The following is a 24,685-nucleotide window of genomic DNA, read 5'->3' as shown; positions in this document are numbered from 1 at the left end:
TAGAATACAAGAGCAAGGTGGTTATGCTAGAATTGAATAAAACACTAGTTAGGAAACAGCTAGAAAACTGCGTAAAGTTCTGCTCACCACATTACAGGAAGCATGTGATCGCTCTAGAGTGGGTACAGAGGTAATTTACAAGGATGTTTCCTGGACTGGAGAATTTTAGCTATGAGTAAAGATTGGGACTGTTTTCTTTGAAACAGAGGAGACTGAGGGGAGATTCAATTGAGGTGTATAAATTTATAAGGGGCCTAAATAGAGTGGATAGAAAGGACCTATTTCTCTTAGCAAAGAGGTCAATAACCAGGGGGCATAAATTTAAAGTAATTGGTTGAAGGATTAGAGCGGAATTGAGGAGAATTTTTTTCACCCAGAAGGTGGTGGGGTCCGGAACGCACTGCCTGAAAGGGTGGTAAGAACATAAGAAATAGGAGCATGAGTAGGCCACCTGGCCCCTCGAGCCTGCTTCACCATTTAATAAGATCATGGCTGATCTGATCATGGATTCAGCTCCACTTCCCTGCCCGCTCCCCATAACCCTTATCGCTTAAAAATCTGTCTATCTCTGCCTTAAATATATTCAATGACCCAGCCTCCACAGCTCTCTGGGGCAGAGAATTCAATAGATTTACAACCCTCAGAAGAAATTCCTCCTCAGTTTTAAATGGGTGGCACCTTATTCCAAGACTATGCCTCCTAGTTTTAGTTTCCCGAGTGGAAATATCCTCTCTGTATCCACCTTGTCGAGCCTCCTCATTATCTTATACGTTTCGATAAGATCACCTCTCATTCTTCTGAACTCCAATGAGTATAGGCCCAACCTATCATCATAAGTCAACATCCTCAACTCCGGAATCAACCTAGTGAACCTTCTCTGAACATCAGAGGCACTGGTAGAGGCAGAAACCCTCGCCACATTTGAAAAGTACTTGGATATGCACCTGAAGTGTCGGAACCTACAAGGTTATGGACCAAGAACTTGAAAGTGGGATTAGGCTGGATAGCTCTTTTTCAACCGGCACAGAAACAATGGGCCGAATGGCCTCCTTTTGTGCTGTAAATTTCTATGATTCACTGAGGCACGCAAGTTTCCCGCTGCATTGTCCATCCATTAGGGTACTGGCTTGTATGATTATCTGGAACCAAATGGAAATAAAGCACCCTCACTGACAGATATAGCCCAACAGCACCCATTAATGAGTCAGGCTGACTGATCAATCATCCACTGCAGACTTGCCTGGCTCAGGTGTCTGATTATTAACTCTGCCATGAAAAGTTAACAGTTCCGAACTTCCATTGCCAGCCATACAATTTTGGAGCCATCTTAACCCTAAAGAGATCCTGTTCATCTCCCTCTTTCCCAGGTGGATAGTCAGTAGTTAGTCATTAGAAATTGACAAACATGGCTTTAAGCCCTCATTAGGCACATAGCAGATACCAGGGGCTGAAGTCCTGGTATGGGTTCCAACTCTGGCCCAGAGGCAAGAGTGCTATTAAGTGAAGCAAGCTGATGCTCCAGGGCAGTGAACAACATATGAAACTGTACATTTTATTCTTTTTTTCTCTCAACAATTCCAACCTTATGAACAGCAGTGTCAGCACTCATGGCAGGGTAGGTTGTAACTATAATGTTTATTCTCATCAACCTACTTCTCCTCCTCCTACTGGACCCTTCATTACCATATGAAATATAAAATGTAATGATTACAAAAATTAGATTTTAAATTTTGTTTAAGATTCAAAAACTGGCATCCTAACCTGAAAACTATACATTATCTTTGGCTAGTTACACAGTACTTCAAATATGGAACAAGCCAAAAGAGAAACAATAACTATTGATAATAATAATCTATATTGTATTATTTTTACCAATAATTTGGTAATTATGCATTTAATTACTAGACCATGATAAAATATGCCACCAAGTTCCATGAATTCCTTTTTTGGGGGCATATTAAAATTAACTTACAATCACATTTCAGATGTGTTGTACAACTGCATATAGACAAGGCAGTAGTAATTGTACAGTACTTCAGTCATCAGGCTTTTTTTAAACAGATGAGGTTTTATAAATCATTTTATCTCAGTGGTTTAACAACAGCTCCTTTATGTTGTCCTCATCTCCTACAACTATTTTTGTAGAAACAATAATCAAGTGCCCCTGATTAAAAGTGGTGGTGGGGTGGGGGGGGGGGGGGGGGGGGGGTGATCACACTCCAGAAACTTTCATTCAAGTGCCCCTTTGGGTTTTTTTTTGAGGGCACCGAAAACACAAACTAACAATTGAACATAAAGGGAACCTTTGTCAAATCAAATCACATTAAAATTCTGTTCCCTGTTGAAATGATGCACTCCAGTCCCTCCGGTGCCCACCTCTCGCAGAAGGCCGTGAGCGTACCGGTGGACACCGCGTGCTCCATCTCCAGGGACCACCCTGGCTCGGATGTAACCGCAGAAGAGAGGCAGGCAGTCCTCATCACCTACAATAAGTTGCAACTGGAAATCAAGTAAAACTTTTAAATCAAGTGCCCCTTTTTCTTTTAAGGGCACAATCAACAGGTCTACAACTATTTTGTTGCAATCAATAATCAAGTGCCCCTGGTTAAAGACGGGGGGGGGGGGGTCACACTCCAAAAACTTTCAATCAAGTGCCCCCTTGTTTTTTTTTTTGAGGGCACCAAAAACACAAATTATACAAGTGCCGCCTGGCTAAAAGGGGGGCTGGGGGCACTAAAACCAACAAACTTAAACAAATTAAACTTTAGACATGTGGTTCAAATTAAAATGTGGTTGCCGGGGGTGATGATGCACTCCAGTCCCTCCGGCGCCCACCTCTCGTGGAAGGCCACGATGGACACCGTGTGCTCCATCTCCAGGGACATCCTGGCTTGGATGTAACCACAGAGAGGCAGGCAGTCCTCATCTCCTACAATCTGTATCTTTTTGATAACGACTTTTAGCAGAAGCAAGCACCAAGGATCAAATACCAATTGCTTACTGACTTACATTCAACCACACTATCAAATATTGTTCAATTTGGTGGGTAACAGACCAGACTTTCACGATGTACACCAACCAATATATATATACACAATTGAACAGTGACAGCACAAACATTTGATAAATACTAAAGAGTATACATACATATAAATAGAACAGTATTTGATGGTTCAGCAAAGTTCTGTTTTTTACCAAGGTAACTTCATTAGAACTTGTCTTCCACCACTTTCAATATTGGTATATCATATTGCATTATAATGTCATGTCTAATATAACATTTCAAGCACAACTAAAATGGAGCCCTTCATCTGATCGTGTGCTGTAATTTGGAAACAATTTCTAAATAGATGCAAACTCCAATATTTAATCTCTCAAGGGTCAAGCATCTTGACTTATCCTGCTTTTGACTAAAGTTTTGAGATGAACTTTACAGTATTACTTGCACATATACACAACTGACAGTACTATGTGATTGGACCTTCCTCAATACCACCCTACAACAAAATACTATATGCAAGTAAATACTCAAGTATAGAACTGGACAGGATTCACCCAATTTACTGCAGGAAAATACATTCTAAACACAATTAAGAAGTTCCCAATGAAACAAACCAACTTGATCTTTGGATGAAAAGGTGCTGCCTGCTCTTCAATTAATGAGCCTTTCAAAAATGTGTGACAGAGGTTATCCCCTGGATGGTCACTGATCGGGATGATGAGTACTCACTCCCTTATGAGAGAGAACAAGTTGAGACGGTAATCAGCCAGTCCAGCTGCTCCAGTTTGAAGAATGGTTGCTGTGCTAATTAGACACAGGTGGGTCAACTGTTGTGGTGCTAATTAGATGCAGGTGCAACACTTTTGCTGTGCTAATTAGTTACAGGTGCTACAAATGCTGCTATGCTAATTAGATACAGGTAGGATAAAGAGCCATCAGCTGAAGTACTCGCCAAAATATACAAAGAGCACTATCAGTCCCGTGCAACAAATTTTTAAGCCGGTTCACGGGCTCCCAGGCCGCCTGCAATTTCTGCGGTCTGGAAGAGTCCGTGTTCCATGTTTTTATTGAATGCACGAGGTTGCAGCCCCATTTCCAATATTTAAAGGGGCTGCTCCTGAAATTCTGGCTGCACTTCAGTCCCACACTCCTGATCTTTGGGCACCCTGTGCAGAGGGGAGCAGGTAGGTCCGAGGGCCTCCTCATAGGACTGCTCCTGGGCACGGCCAAGGGTGCCATCAGCCGGTCCAGGCAGCGGGCGGTCGAGGGGGTCGTTCAGCCTGACTGCATGCCTCTCTTCCGCGCCTACATCTGGGCCAGGGTGTCCTTGGAGATGGAGCACGCGGTGTCCACCGGTACGCTCGTGGCCTTCCGTGAGAGGTGGGCGTCGGAGGGACTGGAGTGCATCATCACCCCCGGCAACCAAATTTTAATTTGATTTTATGTTTTAAAGTTTAATTTGTTTTAATTGCCGGTTTTAGTGTCCTCCTCCCCTTTTATAGGGGGCACTTGTAAATTATATGATTTTAATGCCCCAAAAAAAAAATCACAAAGAGCACTATTATAAAGTTCAGGCATGTTGTATTAACTTTCATGAAAACTTAGTATTACAGAATAGATAGGGAGAGAGCCTATGGCTTAATGGTAGCATTCCCACCTCCGAGTCAGAAGGTGAAGGGTTCGAGCCCCACTCCAGATAGCCCTAGCAAATGGAAACCAGAAAATGGTCTCTAAATACTGGATTGACATTCATTATGTCCAGATGGAGTAACCATTGGCTCAGTGGCAGTATTACCACCTCTAAGTCAGAAAGATTGGGTTTGGCCCTACTCCAAACAGGCCTGGCAAGTGGAGACAGGATTGCTGGCTCTGAATACTGACGTCCAGCGAAAGTACCTGCGTCTGATGGTTTGGGTTCCCCCCATTGTAAAGTGCAGTGGGGATCTTTAGCGTTGATTCCAGCCTACCTAAGAGAAGGTACTCCGAAGATAAAAACTGTGTGGAAGACGACGGGAAACCACCTCAGCTACTCTTCCCAATAAGTAGCTCAAAGATGTGTGAGACTTGAGTGAGAAACCACCCTAGGGCAAAATATGATGGATGAACAAATACAATAGATTCTTAATTTTAGTTACTTACATAATTTCATATATGGTTCATATACCACAACTAGGAACAAGCCCAACTGGGAGACAAATTGCAGGGATTCTTTCTCTTTCAGGGTTGTTTGAATTAAATCTTTCACTACATAAGGATTTCCTCAGAGTACACATCTCCATTCTTTTCAACGATCAGAGATATTAGCAAGTGAAAATGCACAACATGAAGTTTTACAATTAAACTATAAATAAGCTTATTGTAATGGTCTACAAATTCTGGTAATGCACAGCGTTAAACTTATTAAAAACTAAAAGTACTGAAGTAATAGTCCAGTACAATTATGAATCAAGAGGGGTGAAGTGTGGAAATTATGGTAATGTACAGAAGTTATAATTAAAAAGATTAATGACTGTATTACCAAAAGGTGATTAATCTACTTCCTTCTTTATTCATTATACTCTCAGATCACAGAAATGTGTCTCAAAGATTTGAGAGGCCATTTGAGGATTGAAAACCAGATATTGCCATATTTAATGACCTGATCTTGCTACCAAGAAAAATGATAACAACGAATGCTCTGTAAGCCTATGCAACACACATTTGCCAATAAAGCAGTCACATTCTTTCTGATAGTCTCATAAAAGTCTGCTCTGTGTCTAATATCCATCAATTCGAAGAATGTGTGGTCTCCATAGGGTACATATTTATTGCTTTGAAGAGTTGAATTTTTGATCCTATCTGTATAAAAGGCAACGTTAGAAATTGGTGGAAACATAGAAAATAGGTGCAGGAGTAGGCCATTCGGCCCTTCGAGCCTGCACCGCCATTCCATGAGTTCATGGCCGAACACGTAACTTCAGTACCCCATTCCTGCTTTCTCGCCATACCCCTTGATCCCCCGAGTAGTAAGGACTACATCTAACTCCTTTTTGAATATATTTAGTGAATTGGCCTCAACAACTTTCTGTGGTAGAGAATTCCACAGGTTCACCACTCTCTGGGAGAAGAAGTTTCTCCTCATCTCGGTCCTAAATGGCTTACCCCTTATCCTTAGACTGTGACCCCTGGTTCTGGACTTCCCCAACATTGGGAACATTCTTCCTGCATCTAGCCTGTCTAAGCCCGTCAGAATTTTAAACATTTCTATGAGGTCCCCTCTCATTCTTCTGAACTCCAGTGAATACAAGTCCAGTTGATCCAGTTTTTCTTGATATGTCAGTACCGCCATCCCGGGAATCAGTCTGGTGAACCTTCGCTGCACTCCCTCAATAGCAAGAATGTCCTTCCTCAAGTTAGGAGACCAAAACTGTACACAATACTCCAGGTGTGGCCTCACCAAGGCCCTATACAACTGTAGTAACACCTCCGTGCCCCTGTACTCAAATCCCCTTGCTATGAAGGCCAACATGCCATTTGCTTTCTTAACCGCCTGCTCTACCTGCATCCCAACCTTCAATGACTGATGTACCATGACACCCAGGTCTCGTTGCACCTCCCCTTTTCCTAATCTGTCACCATTCAGATAATAGTCTGTCTCTCTGTTTTTACCACCAAAATGGATAACCTCACATTTATCCACATTATACTTCATCTGCCATGCATTTGCCCACTCATCTAACCTATCCAAGTCACTCTGCAGCCTCATAGCATCCTCCTCGCAGCTCACACTGCCACCCAACTTAGTGTCATCCGCAAATTTGGAGATACTACATTTAATCCCCTCGTCTAAATCATTAATGTACAATGTAAACAGCTGGGGCCCCAGCACAGAACCTTGCGGTACCCCACTAGTCACTGCCTGCCATTCTGAAAAGTACTCATTTACTCCTACTCTTTGCTTCCTGACTGCCAACCAGTTCTCAATCTGACCGCAATACAGTTTAAAAAGAGGTAGCTCGTGCAGAGCACGGAGTGCAACAGCATAGAGTGGCATTTGTGAGTATGGTAAGTGGGTGAGTTCAGGCAAGCCGGGGTGGCAGGTGCTGTTTTGTCTTGTTTTTCCTACCAGTGCTAACACTAGAGCAGCTGATAAAGATTACGAGAGTAGGAGACGGAGGCCCAGAGACCAGCCCAACCAGTTGCAGACAAAGATAGAGGGGTGTGAAATCGAGAGGTGACGTCACAGCCAAGCTGGTAAGTGGTTGGCTGTTCGACTGGTAAGTATAACTCTCTTTTAGACTGACTTTTAGATTGGTTTAATTGGCAGCGAACTACTAAGTAGCTGTTTGGTGTTTAAGTAAATTTTAGTAAGTAAATTCATTTAAGGGTTAAGTCATGGCAGGAGAGCTCGGACCTGTGCCATGCTCCTCCTGTGCTATGTGGGAAGTCAGGGACGCTTTCAGTGTCCCTGACTATGTGTGCGGGAAGTGTGTCCAGCTGCAGCTCCTGACAGACCACATGACGGCACTGGAGCTGCGGATGGACTCACTCTGGAGCATGCGCGATGCTGAGAATGTTGTGGACAGCACATTTAGTGCGTTGGTCACACCGCAGGTAAGGGTTAGGTCAGATAGTGAATGGGTGACCAAGAGACAAGGCAAGAGCAGGAAGGTAGTGCAGGAGTCCCCTGCGGTCATCTCCCTCCAAAACAGATATACCGTTTTGGATACTGTTGGGGGAGATGACTTACCAGGGGAAGGCACCAGCAGCCAGGTTCATGGCACCGTGGGTGGCTCTGCTGCGCAGAAATGTGGGAAAAAGAGTGGGAGAGCTATAGTGATAGGGGACTCTATTGTAAGGGGAATAGATAGGAGTTTCTGCGGCAGCAACCGAGACTCCAGGATGGTATGTTGCCTCCCTGGTGCAAGGGTCAAGGATGTCTCGGAGCGGCTGCAGAGCATTCTGGAGAGGGAGGGTGAACAGCCAGTTGTCGTGGTACCAACGATATAGGTAAGAAGCGGGAAGAGGTCCTACAAGCTGAATTTAGGGAGCTAGGAGATAAATTAAAAAGTAGGACCTCAAAAGGTAGTAATCTCTAGATTGCTACCAGTGCCACGTGCTAATCAGAGTAGAGGGAGCAGGATAGTTAGAATAAATATGTGGCTTCAGCAGTGGTGCAAGAGGGAGGGATTCAAATTCCTGGGACATTGGAACCAGTTCTGGGGGAAGTGGGACCTGTACAAAAGTGACGGTCTGCACTTGGGCAGGACTGGAACTGATGTCCTGGGGGTAACATTTGCTAATGCAGTTCGGGAGTGTTTAAACTAATATGGCAGGGGGATGGGAACCTATGCAGCGAGATAGGGCAAAGTAATATGGAGTCAGAAACAGATGGTAAAAAGCAATAGTGGAAGGCCGAGTAAACAAAGGCAAGAAATATAAATGGGCCACACTACATCATAATTCTAAAAGGACAAAGGGTGTTAAAAAAACAAGCCTGAAGGCATTGTGTATTAATGCAAGGAGTATCCGTAATAAGGTGGATGAATTAACTGTGCAAATAGATGTTAACAGATATGATGTGACTGGGATTACAGAGACGTGGCTCCAGGATGATCAGGGCTGGGAACTTAACATCCATGGGTATTCAACATTCAGGAAGGATAGAATAAAAGGAAAAGGAGGTGAGGTAGCATTGCTGGTTAAAGAGGAGATTAATGCAATAGTTAGGAAGGACATTAGCTTGGATGATGTGGAATCTATATGGGTAGAGCTGCAGAACACCAAAGGGCAAAAAACGTTAGTGGGAGTTGTGTACAGACCTCCAAACAGTAGTAGTGATGTTGGGGAGGGCATCAAACAGGAAATTAGGGGTGCATGCAATAAAGGTGCAGCAGTTATCATCGGTGACTTTAATATGAATATCGATTGGGCTAATCAAACTGGAAGCAATACAGTGGAGGAGGATTTCCTGGAGTGCATAAGGGATGGTTTTCTAGACCAATATGTTGAGGAACAACTAGGGGGGACGCCATCTTAGACTGGGTGTTGTGTAATGAGAGAGGATTAATTAGCAATCTCGTTGTGCGATGCCCCTTGGGAAAGTGACCATAATATGGTGGAATTCGACATTGGGATGGAGAATGAAACAGTTAATTCAGAGACCATGGTCCAGAACTTAAAGAAGGCTAACTTTGAAGGTATGAGGCGTGAATTGGCTAGGATAGATTGGCGAATGGTACTTAAGGGGTTGACTGTGGATGGGAATTGGCAGACATTTAGAGACCGCATGGATGAACTACAACAACTGTACATCCCTGTCTGGCATAAAAATAAAAAAGGGAAGGTGGCTCAACCGTGGCTATCAAGGGAAATCAGGGATAGTATTAAAGCCAAGGAAGTGGCACACAAATTGGCCAGAAATAGCAGCGAACCCGGGGACTGGGAGAAATTTAGAACTCAGCAGAGGAGGACAAAGGGTTTGATTAGGGCAGGGAAAATAGAGTACAAGAGGAAGCTTGTAGGGAACATTATGACGGATTGCAAAAGTTTCTATAGATGTGTAAAGAAAAAAAGGTTAGTAAAGACAAACGTAGGTCCTCTGCAGTCAGAATCAGGGGAAGTCATAATGGGGAACAAAGAAATGGCAGACCAATTGAACAAGTACTTTGTGTCCTCCTTAGTGAATGCCGAACGAAACAACCTTCCGGATATAAAAGGGGTCAGAGGGTCTAGTAAGAAGGAGGAACTGAGGGAAATCCTTATTAGTTGGGAAATTGTGTTGGGGAAATTGATGGGATTGAAGGCCGATAAATCCCCAGGGCCTGATGGACTGCATCCCACAGTACTTAAGGAAGTGGCCTTGGAAATAGCAGATGCATTGGCAGTCATTTTCCAACATTCCATAGACTTTGGATCAGTTCCTATGGAGTGGAGGGTAGCCAATGTAACCCCACTTTTTAAAAAAGGAGGGAGAGAAAACAAGGAATTATAGACCGGTCAGTCTGACATCGGTCGTGGGTAAAATGATGGAATCAATTATTAAGGATGTCATAGCAGCGCATTTGGAAAGAGGTGACATGATAGGTCCAAGTCAGCATGGATTTGTGAAAGGAAAATCATGCTTGACAAATCTTCTGGAATTTTTTGAGGATGTTTCCAGTAGAGTGGACAAGGGAGAACCAGTTGATGTGGTGTATTTGGACTTTCAGAAGGCTTTCGACAAGGTCCCACACAAGAGATTAATGTGTAAAGTTAAAGCACATGGGATTGGGGGTAGTGTGCTGACGTGGATTGAGAACTGGTTGGCAGACAGGAAGCAAAGAGTAGGAGTAAATGGGTACTTTTCAGAATGGCAGGCAGTGACTAGTGGGGTACCGCAAGGTTCTGTACTGGGGCCCCAGCTGTTTACATTGTACATTAATGATTTAGACGAGGGAACTAAATGTCGTATCTCCAAATTTGCAGATGACACGAAGTTGGGTGGCAGTGTGGGCTGCGAGGAGGATGCTATGAGGCTGCAGAGTGACTTGGATAGGTTCGGTGAGTGGGCAAATGCATGGCAGATGAAGTATAATGTGGATAAATGTGAGGTTATCCATTTTGGTGGTAAAAACAGAGAGACAGACTATTATCTGAATGGTGACAGATTAGGAAAAGGGGAGGTGCAACGAGACCTGGGTGTCATGGTACATCAATCATTGAAGGTTGGCATGCAGGTACAGCAGACGGTTAAGAAAGCAAATGGCACATTGGCCTTCATAGCAAGGGGATTTGAGTACAGGGCACGGAGGTGTTACTACAGTTGTACAGGGCCTTGGTGAGGCCACACCTGGAGTATTGCGTACAGTTTTGGTCTCCTAACTTGAGGAAGGACATTCTTGCTATTGAGGAAGTGCAGCGAAGGTTCACCAGACTGATTCCCGGGATGGCGGGACTGACCTATCAAGAAAGACTGGATCAACTGGGCTTGTATTCACTGGAGTTCAGAAGAATGAGAGGGGATCTCATAGAAACGTTTAAAATTCTGATGGGTTTAGACAGGTTAGATGCAGGAAGAATGTTCCCAATGTTGGGGAAGTCCAGAACCAGGGGTCACAGTCTAAGGATAAGGGGTAAGCCATTTAGGACCGAGATGAGGAGAAACTTCTTCACCCAGAGAGTGGTGAACCTGTGGAATTCTCTACCACAGAAAGTTGTTGAGGCCAATTTATTAAATATATTCAAAAAGGAGTTAGATGTAGTCCTTACTACTAGGGGGATCAAGGGGCATGGCGAGAAAGCAGGAATGGGGTACTGAGGTTGCATGTTCAGCCATGAACTCATTGAATGGCGGTGCAGGCTCGAAGGGCCGAATGGCCGACTCCTGCACCTATTTTCTATATTTCAATCCACGTCAGCACACTACTCCCAATCCCATGTGCTTTAACTTTGCAGATTAATCTCTTGTGTGGGACCTTGTCGAAAGCCTTCTCAAAGTCCAAATACACCACATCAACTGGTTCCCCTTGTCTACTCTACTGGAAACATCCTCAAAAAATTCCATAAGATTTGTCAAGCATGATTTCCCTTTCACAAATCCATGCTGACTTGGACCTATCATGTCACCTCTTTCCAAATGCGCTGCTATGGCATCCATAATAATTGATTACATTATTTTACCCACTACCGATGTCAGGCTGACCAGTCTATAATTCCCTGTTTTCTCTCTCCCTCCTTTTTTAAAAAGTGGGGTTACATTGGCCATCCTCCACTCCATAGGAACTGATCCAGAGTCTATGGAAGGTTGGAAAATGACTGTCAATGCATCCGCTATTTCCAAGGTCACCTCCCTAAGTACTCTGGGATGCAGTCCATCAGGCCCTGGGGATTTATCGGCCTTCAATCCCATCAATTTCCCCAACACAATTTCCCGACTAATCAGGATTTCCCTCAATTCCTCCTTCTTACTAGACCCTCTGACCCCTTTTTATATCCGGAAGGTTATTTGTGTCCTCCTTAGTGAATACCGAACCAAAGCAGAATCAATGAATCACAGAAATTTCAGCACAGAAAGTAGTCATTCAGCCAGTTATGCCCGTGCTAGCTCCACATTACAACTACGTTCTCTAATCCATCTGGCCTATACTCTCCACAGCACTGTCAAACTGAGTATCTGGTCTGAATCTCACCCCATGAGCAATGCTGCAAGAGATACACTAGTTTTAATTATTTAATCTGTTGACAAATTTTAACTTTTCCTTCGACATTCGGCTTGGCTCAATAGTAGCACTCAATTCTCCGAGTCAGAAAATCGTAGGTTTAAGCCCCATTATAGAGACTTGAGCGTGTAATCTAGGCCGACACTTTAATGTCGTACTGTTGACGGTGCGTATTTCAGATGACATGTTAAATTGAGACTGGGATTACATCTATAGCATGTAATCATAACTTTATTTGTATTTGGTAAATGAATATTACAATATTTATGCCTTATTTCAATCTAATTTATCAAGGAGGAAATTACCTCTTTTATTACCTGACTTTGTCCCATAATTCCCCAAGTTCTTGTCCATATTTTTCATCAAAATGTTCCAAAACAGGTTTGCAAATTTGTTTCTGTGGTTTCTGTCTGATATGAGACTTCTTGTTTGTCTAAAAAATGAAAACAAAATTTATAACAGTAATTGCTTCCACCAACTCTGTTGCTCATTATGAATCTGTCTTTAAATTGCCATCACCTTCTTTTATCCTGTTATTTCACTATGTAGAAAGTAACCAATAATACAAAACTTCCTGTATCCAGTGGAGACTATCCAGATATCCTTTTTCAAATAATAGTAAGCATGCACCAAAAATGTTCAAATGTTCTTCATGTACTGTGTATATGCAGTTTACATTAAAACAGCAGTGAAAACAACCCAAGTTCTCTCTTCTAAATGTTGTTCAGTTGAGGGGGGGGGGGGGCGGGGTTGGAAGGGGCAGAAAGGGGTGGTGAGAAAGAAGAAATTGCCTGCCAAAATTTACATATGAAAAATGGCCAATGAACAAGGTGCTGAAGAGCTGCTGGCCATACCCTAGTATGTAACACACCTTCAGGAGAAAGGGAGGAAAGGTTTACAAAAACTGTTTTATTTCTTTCAAAGTGCATTCCAATACCTTTATAATAATTCCTATACTCTTTGCTGTATAAAGCTGTGACTTAAACTATTCCGAGATAATTGCATTTTAAAAGCTACCCTATAGAAAAATATCTTCCCTCAAAATTGATGTCTATTCTCGTACATAAGAAATAGGAGCAGGAATAGGCCACCTGACCCCTCGAGCCTGCTCTGCCATTTAGTAAGATCATGGCTGATCTGATCATAGACTCAGCTCCACTTCCCTGCCCCCGCTCCCCATAACCCTTTATTCCCTTATCACTCAAAAATCTGTCTATCTTCGCCAATGATTTTAAATGCTGCACTCATTGGCAGGGGTGGAGGGGAGGGAGGGAAATAATATTTCCAAAACTTAATGGCTAGAAAAGACCAATGTCTCAGTTGTGCACCAGCTACTAATTTCTCAAAATATTGCCTGCTGCACACAAGGTAAGCTGTGGTTCTTGTACAGCTGTCCCGTTTATATTATATACGGTTTGTGCATTTGGAAGTAAACAGGCAGCTGCGCTGTGTTAGATTCTTGCTTATTTGCTCAACTCTGGAATAAATTCAATCCCGATTAAAAGGTTGAATTGTTTCAAGGTGAGAAATACTTTGCTTCTAACAATCATAAATTATAGGTTTTGCAAAACCCAAGTAGAAACATTCCAGTTGTAGTTTTGGTGCAATTAGGTACGTCTATACCCAAGTACTTCTCTGCTGCTCCTGCAGAAGCAGGTAAACATTAATAGGTCCTGCACTGCCACGCAGTATCTAAAAATGATTAAGTTGGTGGAAATAATATCCAAGATCATACTCGCATTCCTAGGCAAGTCTAAGTAGACCAAGTGTGTGTATGTTTAAGAATATAGCCAGGTACTAATTTAATAACTTTTTTTTAGCAGTTAGGCAGCCGGTCTTTTTCTTAATGAAAAGCTATAATTGACAATTATACCATTTAAAGGTCGATAACCCTAGTTACCCTTGTATCTGTACTTTCTAAAGTTACTGAAGATGCTATTAATTCAAATTATTCAAAAACTTAAAATTAGCTTAGATTGTGATCATCATTGTTTTCAGTATGATCATTCCATTACTAAACTTCTTGTCTATGGTACACACCCTGGAACTCAGTTCATGAGCTCTTTGTTGATCTCCCAGTCTTGTATTTCAAAAGCCTTTGATGGGACTTGCATGTACACTTCTAAACCATTATATGGTTTTACACTAGTTATGTTTATGGATATCTAGTTTCCTCTCAAATTTATCTGTGCTGTAATTGATGGCACTCAGAGATTCCATGTAGTTGTTCTCTGTTAAACTTTGTTTCTTCTCCACATTAACAATCACCTACACTGAATGATCCAATGCTGTCCATTCCTTTGCTGATTCTTCCACTCCACATTCATCAATTTCTTTCATGCCTCAGTGTATATGACCTCCATTTATCTTATTGTTTAATAGTTTAATCATTACAGTTTGCTCTCCTACATGCTTGTTCTTCATTGGGCAATGAAAATCCTAGGGTATATTTTTCAATCATTAAGGTCAGTGGTACAGGAAAGGTACTGTAAAATCTGACTCAGACCTATATATGCGGATCTGTACTAGTTTAGGGCTAAGCACAGACTTCTGGAAGGCCTTTAAGACTGTCTTAAAGTGGCCTCGTTAAAAAGGGTTATGGCGTCATTTAAATATTATGATCCATTTATATGAAGGCTCGCACAATTTTTCATTTATTTAGGACTGGGTGCTCACTCTACCAATCTGGAAGGTAGCTAAGGCAAGCTCCATGACTGATACAGCTGTAAAACAGCTTTACACCAGGTTTTCAGTATAGTACTGGCTTTTGGTATTAATTTGTGTTTGCATTTTTATTTTAAAAATTTGCCTTTCTCTTGACCGTATATAACTTTTATGTACAACCTAGTAAGCCAAATATTGTCGGCTAATTCACCAGAAAGTCAGTAGTAATTAAAGTATTTTTAAAGCTTCAGCAAAACAGGAGGAGCTGAAAGGAAGAAGGAATACGAAAAAGGAGATTTCATGGAAGCTCAAGACTGACAAGACATCTAAATGTCTTGAAGAGTATATAGTGGTCAGCAAGTTGAAAAGTAATGATGGGGGTTGATTTCAAAGCACCACAAATCTTGTATTTCATAGTTGAATTCATACAGGAAAAGCAAGCCAATGGGAGTTGGCAACAACTTCTGCCTCAACATTTTTGTCCCTGCCTCCTTTCAGGCTTGTGTAATATCGCCTGCAATATCAGCTAATGTGCTGCCCATACATTCAGTAAACAGGTTGATGCATTGGTTAGCATTACCAGCTTCATCTCCTTTTCCATTGAATAGCACTTCCCAAAGTGAGGGGTCACTGATAGCAGACATGAGATCCATTTTGTTGCAATAAGTAACCATATATAATACTGATAATATTCAAATGTGAGGCCCATTGAAGATGTGAGTATGCCAAGGGTGTCAGTTGTGATCTACAGTTTGAATGCATGCCTTGCCAGAGTACAAGAACATAAGAAATAGGAGCAGTAGGCCGCCATATGGCCCCTCGAACCTGCTCCGCCATTTAATACGATCATGGCTGATACGATCATGAACTCAGGTCCACTTCCCTGCCTGCTCCCCATAACCCGTTATCGGTTAAGAAATTGAATACATTTAATACAGAGATAAACAATGTCCTGGCTTCCACAGCTCTCTGAGGCAGCGAATTCCATAGATTTACAACCTTCTGAGAAGAAATTCCTCCTCATCTCAGTTTTAAATGGGCGGCCCCTTATTCTAAGATTACGCTCACTAGTTCTAGTCTCCCCTATCAATGGAAACATCCTCTCTGCATCCACCTTGTCAAGCCCCCTCATAATCTTTTACGTTTTGATAAGATCACCTCTCATTCTTCTGAATTCCAATGAGTAGAGGCTCAACTTCCTCAACCTTTCCTCATAAGTCATCCCCTTCATCTCTGGAATCAACCTAGTGAACCTTCTCTGAACTGCCTCCAAACCAATTATATCCTTTTGTAAATATGGAAACCAAAACTGCACGCAGTATTCCAGGTGTGGCCTCACCATTACCCTGTACAACTGTAGCAAGACTTCCCTGCTTTTATACTCCATCCCCTTTGCAATAAAGGCCAAGATTCCATTTGCCTTCCTGGTCACTTGCTGTACTTGCATACTATCCTTTTGTGTTTCATGCATAAGTACCCCCAGGTCCCGCTGTACCGCAGCACCGCAGCACTTTGCAATTTTTCTCCATTTAAATAATAACTTGCTCTTTGATTTTTTTTTCTGCCACATTCCAACATTATACTCCATCTGCCAAATTTTTGCTCGCTCACTTAGCCTGTCTATGACCTTTTTGAGATTTTTTGTGTCCTCCTCACACATTGGTTTTCCTCCCATCTTTGTATCTTTCTTCCAAGTCGTTCATATAGATTGTAAGTAGTTGGGGTCCCAGCACTTATCCCTGTGGCACCCCACTAGTTACTGATTGCCAACCCGAGAATGAACCATTTATCCCGACACTCTGTTTTCTGTTAGTTAGCCAATCCTCTATGCATGCTAATATATTACCTCCAACCCCATGAACTTTTATCTTGTGCAGTAACCTTTTATGTGGCACCTTGTCAAATGCCTTCTGGAAGTCCAAATACACCACATCCACTGGTTCCCCTTTACCCACCCTGTTCTTTACATCCTAAAGAATTCCAGCAAATTTGTCAAACATGACTTCCCCTTCATAAATCCATGCTGACTCTGCCTGACCGAATTATGCTTTTCCAAATATCCTGCTACTGCTTCTTTAATAATGGACTCCAAATTATCCCAACCACAGATGTTGGCATGCATGATCAACAAAAGAGCTGTATAGTTGTGCAAGAGTTTGACCTCAGCCAGCAATAAATGTTGAACAAGCAACATTTTTGTGGGTGGCATGCACACTTGGGCCTTCTACCTGGTAAATGCTACTCTTGAGTATCTGAGCTTGGTAGCTTTCTGAAGGTGTGCTATCTTCTTCCAAACTGGTCCCAGGTCCAGCAGATAATATACACAGCACTAAACCTGGCCGTCGCCACCTGCCAGGCATGTTGCATTGTTGTCCTCTGTGGACAATGCCGACTCTCCTCAGAAAGTGAAACTCGATGCCACCCATGGAGTGATTGAAACAAATTCCATTGATCCATTTAAGGGATATTTGATGCATACCTGAGGGAGAAGGGAATAGTGGGATAAGGTGGCAGGGTGGGAAGAGGTAATTAGAGTGGGAAGAGACTCATGTGGAGTATAAAACACTAGCATAGATTAGATGGGCAGAATAGCCCATTTCTCTATTGTGGATTCAATGTAATTCCCTGCGCCCAGCTCATGCAGCAGCATGACTTGGCCAGCTGTCTAGGGGCCGGGTGCTGTGTCACTCCATCACTTATAGATTTTTCTTGCCTCCACATTTTTGACCCCTACAGTTTTGTAAAGGTTGATACATATGCATACACACAAACCTTTTAAAATATTTGTGGGCTTTACAAAGGCTGCAGCATTTCGCCCTCATATGCAATATTTAATTAAAATCTCGAATTTTTTGTTGCAGTACATGCACAATTTTTCCATGCCCTTTAGACATATCTCACCACCAAGCCCCAATATGTGTCATGAACTTGCTATAAATATATAATTAAAGCTGGTGCCAGAAAACCTTGGGAGTTTAATCCAGCTGGAAAGTTGGGAAGCATTATGCTTGGCACATTCCAGTTCTGCTACGACTAGAAAACTTATACTCCTGTTTCTTCGAGTTCTTCAAAGACAGTTTCTTCATGTCATAGCAACTATCTGTATCAATCTCCTATTTTAATACTTTAATTATTGACATTCTTGACTCACTATCTTGCTATCAAATAGAACTACTACATTTTCTCCATTGTTAACTTCTTCCCAGAAGCCCCATTTCCTCTTTGAACCCCAAAACTTTTATTTTTAACATCTCATTATATAAAAAATGCTGTTTTGTATCTGGGGAGGTCCTTTTAACATCTCTTTCACTCCTTGCCAGCATACAAGAAAAGGTTTTTCAGCTGATAGCTGGTCCTTCTCTCAGCTTCAACCCACGTGAATTGCTTCATCAGAATCTTTCTTGTGTCTGTTTTATCACTAATATTGTGATCATTACTCCTTTCTTCTCTTCTTCCCCATAATCTCGAAATATTCCATCTTACATGCTCTTTCTCTGGCCTGCAATCTTCCATTGAAATGAGGACTCCTTGCCCTTTCTCCTACTCTGATCATTCTTTTCCATGATTTTGAACCGGTCGCCTGCTGCAATTGTGCAAGTTTTTAAAACTCAAGCTGGATGTCACTTGACCTATTGACCTTATCTTCTCTCCTACTCTACGGCCCTTGGTTGGGGTTGTTTATGCACTAAGTATATCTGGATTTCCAACCCGAGCACTCTGAGCGCAGTCCATCCCTGGCTGACCAACTGATGTAAAAAACATTGGGCCGGATATTGCCAAGCGTCTCATTAGCCTTGTTTTAGTGCACATTTAGGCTTTCAAAAGAATTGTCCACAACGTTGCCGAAAGTGTGAGCTGATAACGGTGCAGAAGGGCAACAGGGTATCTTGGACCTTAATGAAAAACTGGGCAAACAGTCTATCTCCTTAACAATAATATTTAAGGATTCAGAAATAAACAGGGGAAGGACTGAGAAGAAGGGTGAATGCCAAATAAGGTGCAGAAAGAAAAATAAAGAGGGAAAGAAAGATTGGATTGAAAGAGATAAAAGAGGCAGAAAGGAAGAGTCAGAATTTTGATTTTTCTTAACATTTTTTAAATCTCCAACAACAATTCACAGCCTGAATGAATGAGACTCCAAACTTGCAATTGTTCATTTTCTGGGCAATAAAGGTTCGTCGGCAGTCATGAATAATGATCACTTTTTAAAACTGTATTTACGCTGTTAATTACTAGACTTAATTTCCTCTGGCACATTTAATCGACAATTAATGAGAAAATGCAGCAACATGGCCCTGATTTTCCTGTGCGGTTAATGGCACTCATTATTTATGCACAAATGGTACAGATATTTCAGATGATGGGCAGAGGCACAGTAAAACTCAAAAATCCCAAAACTGCTGTTCGCATTGCCGTGAAAACGGCATCTTGCTGTATTCCTCACCATTGAAATGTGTTGAACGGCGTGAAGTTCCTGTCCTTGCACAGTAGATACGAACTAAACTTGCCACAGAAAGTTTAGTCTCGTCCATTACAAGTGCCCTTTTAACGACACAATAACTGTTAATTACTGCCAGTTAACCTTTCCGGCACTGAAAATTTATAATTACAAGTGTGGACTCATTTCTTCAGGTTTTATTTGTTGAAGATTTTTTTTTAATTTCACTTTTCCTTTGTCTCTTTTTCTCTCTCGGAATCCAATCTTTCTTTCCCTCTTTTTATTTCACTTCCTGTACCTGATTTGACATTGAATTCACCCACTCTAATTTACAATTCCTTCTCAGTCCTTGCGGTGTTTATCGCCATACTTCAATCCGGTTGGTTAAGGAGATGCATTGTTGCATGCCCTCGCTGTGACGTTAGCAACTTGCCAAGCAAAAAATGTAAAAATCCTAAACGTGCAAGGCCAAGTCTAGCTAACAGCAGACGCGGTGAGATGTCCCGCCACAGCAACTTATGGCTCTGTGACACTTAGGGGGAAGTTCACGGCGGATGCGGCACAAATCATCCGGCAACTTGTGCCGGTTGGCGATTCCCCGGCTATATCCCTTTCCTTCAACCACTGTCTGCCCTACCTGTGACAGAGACTGTTATTCCCGCATTGGACTGTGCAGTCACCTGAGAACTCACTTTTAGAGTGGAACTGCTTATGATAATGATCCCTTATATAAAATAACAGAAAATGCTGGAAATACTCAGCAGGTCAGGCAGCATCTGTGGAGAGAGAAACAGAGTTACTGTTTCAGGTCTGTGACCCTGTCAGAAGCATCCCCTGCTCGCCACTAGTTGCCGGGTCATTTACACATTAATAAGGGCGAGTATCGGCAAACTCAGCCAGCCTGAACCCGAGTCACTGTGGCACCATCGGCCCTCGGCTCATCCAACGGCGAATGGCGGCTCTCACCTGCTGCTGGGGGCGGGGGCCGGGGCCTACACTCGGACCCCGCTCTGGGCCGCGGACCTGTCCAAGCTGCTCTGCGGCCCTGAGAGACTTGAACCGGCCGCGTGATAAAGTGAGGCCGACACCTGTACCGCCGCCGGCTTGTGTGAGCAAAGCGGTGGCGACAGCTCCCCGGATCATGGCGGCCACGGGGCACCGGCCCCCGGCTCTACCGCCCTCCCCCGGCCGGCTGACGCGGGGCAGCTCACGTTCCTCCGACACCAGTAGTCGATCCGAGACCGACCCACCGGGATCGCCAGCCTAGGGAGAAGCTGTAATGCTCCCTCCCCTGTGCTTCCTGAGTCCTGAACCCCAGGAACACCCCTCTCACTTTGTGAATCGCTCTGTCGGTGCTGTCAGGCACTGGGACTTGCCTCTTCCACCTCTGCCAGACTGCAGAGCCTTCCTCAGTGCTGGCAGATCCACCACCCTGTCTTGTCACAGGCGCAGGGCTCCTACCCTACTGCTACCAGACCCTAGGAACCGCCCTGACAGTGACAAAAACCAAGACTCCTCCGCTCTAATTACCACATGCCTGGTACCGCTAGCTACTGCTGCTACACCCCAAACCCTGACACAGCATTACCAAACCCCAGGAGCCCCGTGCGCCATTCTTAACTCAAGGCCCCCGCTTTTCAGTGCTACGAGGCACCCTACTACAGCATCATTTTTTCAGTGTAAAAAATCCCCATGACCCTCCACCCCTTGCTGCTAATCTCCAGACCCACACCACATTGCTGCCAAGCTTCAGGATAGCTCATTTTCTTATGCTATTAAACCTCAGCAACCAACCCCACATTTCGTACTGCAGAAGTGCAGGACCATGATGTGTGCTGCCAAACCTCAGCAGCTGCACCACAGTCCTGCTGAACGTCAGGATGTCGGCCAGCCCCCAGCATCATCTCTTCCTCCAATGCTACCAAAGTCCAGGCTCACCACTGGTGCTAGATTTTGGGGCAGGCAGTTGTGGGGATTACAATCTCATAATTCTAACAATTCTGTAAATTAGTGGCCCATGAGGTTGATCAAAGCCTGAAAAACTGAGTGGGCAACTCAATATTTAAGTATTCAAAAAAAACAAAGGGACTTCTTAGGAAGCAGGAGTATAGATTTTACTGGAGTAAATTTTCCAGAATGAATTTTTTAGGTTCAAAATGGGATAGAGGGTCTAGTGAGAAGGAGGAACTGAAGGATATCCTTATTAGGCAGGAAATTGTGTCTGGGAAATTGATGGGATTGAAGGCCGATAAAGCCCCAGGGCTTGATAGTCTGCATCCCAGAGTACTTAAGGAAGTGGCCCCAGAAATAGATGCATTGGTGATCATTTTCCAACAGTCTATCGACTCTGGATCAGTTCCTATGGACTGGAGGGTAGCTAATGTAACATCACTTTTTAAAAAGGGAGGGAGAGAGTAAGTGGGTAATTATAGACGGGTTAGCCTGACATCAGTGGTGGGGAAAATGTTGGAGTCAATTATTAAGGAAGAAATAGCAGCGCATTTGGAAAGCAGTGACAGGATCGGTCCAAGTCAGCATGGATTTATGAAGGGGAAATCATGCTTGACAAATCTTCTGGAATTTTTTGAGGATGTAATTAGTAGAGTGGACAAGGGAGAACCAGTGGATGTGGTGTATTTGGACTTTCAAAAGGCTTTTGACAAGGTCCCACACAAGAGATTGGTGTGCAAAAGCAAAGCATATGGTATTGGGGTAATATACTGACGTGGATAGAGAACTGGTTGGCAGACAGGAAGCAGAGAGTCGGGATAAATGGGTCCTTTTCAGAATGGCAGGCAGTGACTAGTGGGGGTGCCGCAGGGCTCAGTGCTGGGACCCCAGCTCTTTACAATATACATCAATGATTTAGATGAAGGAATTGAGTGTAATATCTCCAAGTTTGCAGATGACACTAAACTGGGTGGTGGCGTGAGCTGTGAGGGGGGACGCTAAGAGCTGCAGGGTGACTTGAACAGGTTAGGCGAGTGGGCAAATGCAGAATAATGTGGATAAATGTGAGATGAAGACAGAATATTATCTGAATGGCGGCAGATTAGGAAAAGGGGAGGTGCAATGAGACCTGGGTGTCATGGTTCATCAGTCATTGAAAGTTGGCATACAGGTACAGCAGGCGGTGAAGGCAGCAAATAGTATGTTGGCCTTCATAGCTAGGGGATTTGAGTACAGGAGCAGGGAGATCTTACTGCAGTTGTACAGGGCCTTGGTGAGGCCTCACCTGGAATAGTGTGTTCAGTTTTGGTCTCCTAATCTGAGGAAGGATGTTCTTGCTATTGAGGGAGTGCAGCAAAGGTTCACCAGACTGATTCCCGGGATGGCTGGACTGACATATGAGGAGAGACTGGATCAACTGGGCCTTTATACATTGGAGTTTAGAAGGATGAGAGGGGATCTAATAGAAACATAAAAGATTCTGATGGAACGGGACAGGTTAGATGCGGGTAGAATGTTGGGGAAGTCCAGAACCAGGGGACACAGTCTTAGGATAAGGGGTAAGCCATTTAGGACCGAGATGAGGATAAACTTCTTCACTCAGAGAGTTGTTAACCTGTGGAATTCCCTGCTGCAGAGATTTGTTGATGCCAGTTCATTGGATATATTCAAGAGGGAGTTAGATATGGCCCTTACGGCTAAAGGGATCAAGGGGTATGGAGAGAAAGCAGGAAAAGGGTACCGAGAGAATGATCAGCCATGATGTTATTGAATGGTGGTGCAGGCTCGAAGGACCGAATGGCCTACTCCTACACCTATTTTCTATGTTTCTATGAGATTGAAATGCAAAAATATCCTATATCACAAGGTCCACAGATATCTTAAAATGCTTCAGATATTGCCATTATGATTTTTGATGCCAGCTGCATTTATAAAAGCAGCAGGGCCAGTCAGAAGTCAGAGAAGTTAACAAGGATAACCTGGTCACAATGTGATTGAATAAGTTTGATCCTGAATATAGCACAGCCTGATTCTTTTAAAATTGAAATTTAAAGTCTAATAAACAGAACCTATTTACATAATTTCGTTTTAAATATTCTAGAAACATTACTTATCACTATAAATCAATTTTGGTATTTGATATTTTGTACCAAGAGCTGAATTAAACATTTGTGTTTGCAAAAGCACAATTGCTTTTAGCTCAGCTTGTATAACTTGAGACTTAAAATACAACTTATTTCATTTATGATCTTTAACAACTGCTATGGCAATGATAGTCCTGCATACTCTAAGTTGACCACTCTTGTTAAAAAGAGAATTGTTTTTGTTGATGACTGGTTCATTATGAACCAATCACTTTTTCCTGCATATTTCACAGACTGAAACTAGCCATCTGGGATGGACAGATTGCTGTTCACATTTTTGGACCTTGTAGTCGGATTAGCTAATATTGCTGCTTGCGGGAATCACCTGTGAAAATATTCCAGTTGTCCAAATTGATATACAACGTAGCTTGAGTCAAAGAACAATCAAGACAAAGGCACAGATGTAAAAGACATTCTTGCCTCATCCACCAAGAACTAATTTGGTACAGATTCATTTCATTTGTAAGCAATGCATCAGAGGTGATCTCCAGCCTGTGTTCGATCATAGATTATCAGAAGTAAAAAGGAGTAATTACTGTTGAAGCTGTGTTACACCTTAGTCTCCAAACTTATGACGGAAGAAAAAAAAATTATCCCACACCTTTTAAAAAGGTAATCTTTTTATTTTAAAAGATCATAAAATCTTGAGTTATTAATGAAACCCTGAAGTATAATAATCACCATGTTTTAATCAGATATTAGCTATTGAGTATGATATTTTACAACATTCCAAACACTGCTACATAGTATTGACTTTGGACAAACAAGTATGTTTAATAAATGAGTATATATATTTAGAATGATTACTGGATTACAAATAGATATATTACTACAAAAATGTTCAAAATAATGGCTATAACTACTTTCAAAAATACATTTGTGATTAAGCAAGCTGGGCTTAAAAGGGAAGCATACTGTAAATCAAAATATTTAATTTGTAATATTAAATTTGTTGTTGACATTTGAAATGCAAGAACGCACCATTTAATCATACTCTTATTTTTAAAGGAATTGTTGATGCAAACCAGAGGTGGATTTTTTTTTTTTTAAAAAGCAGAGCACACAGTCTAACACTTTGGCTGTCCTGGAACAAAATAAATAGTAACAATTGACTGTGATAAAACTTATGTACTTGGATTAAGAAAAACTCAGTAAGAAATCAGAAATATAAACATAAATATTTTGATACAAATATTTAATGTTATAAATCTGACAATTTATAATGTTCTTACCAAACATGAATATACCATTATTAGTTGCATCCTGTACAATAAGTTCACAGGTTCAACCCCTTGTCTGTGCTGTTACC

At 42.5% G+C, this 24,685-nt stretch overlaps 1 protein-coding gene across 1 annotated transcript in view; it reads right to left on the bottom strand.

Annotated features, from left to right (window-relative positions):
* Positions 1-20,487, bottom strand: part of nsun3 (NOP2/Sun RNA methyltransferase 3) — a 70,978-nt gene extending 50,491 nt beyond the window's left edge. The window contains exons 1-2 of the mRNA XM_070892909.1: positions 20,249-20,487; positions 12,498-12,613 (exon numbers count right to left, since the gene is read on the bottom strand). Of these exons, the coding sequence (XP_070749010.1) occupies positions 12,498-12,613; positions 20,249-20,425 (293 nt within the window). The 5' untranslated portion in view covers positions 20,426-20,487. The remainder of the gene's footprint in view (positions 1-12,497; positions 12,614-20,248) is intronic.
* Between the last annotated feature and the right edge of the window lie 4,198 nt (positions 20,488-24,685).

Source organism: Pristiophorus japonicus, chromosome 11 (assembly GCF_044704955.1).
Source record: "Pristiophorus japonicus isolate sPriJap1 chromosome 11, sPriJap1.hap1, whole genome shotgun sequence".
In the NCBI taxonomy this organism is placed as follows: domain Eukaryota; kingdom Metazoa; phylum Chordata; class Chondrichthyes; family Pristiophoridae; genus Pristiophorus; species Pristiophorus japonicus.
This window is presented reverse-complemented; position numbering and strand designations above follow the sequence as displayed.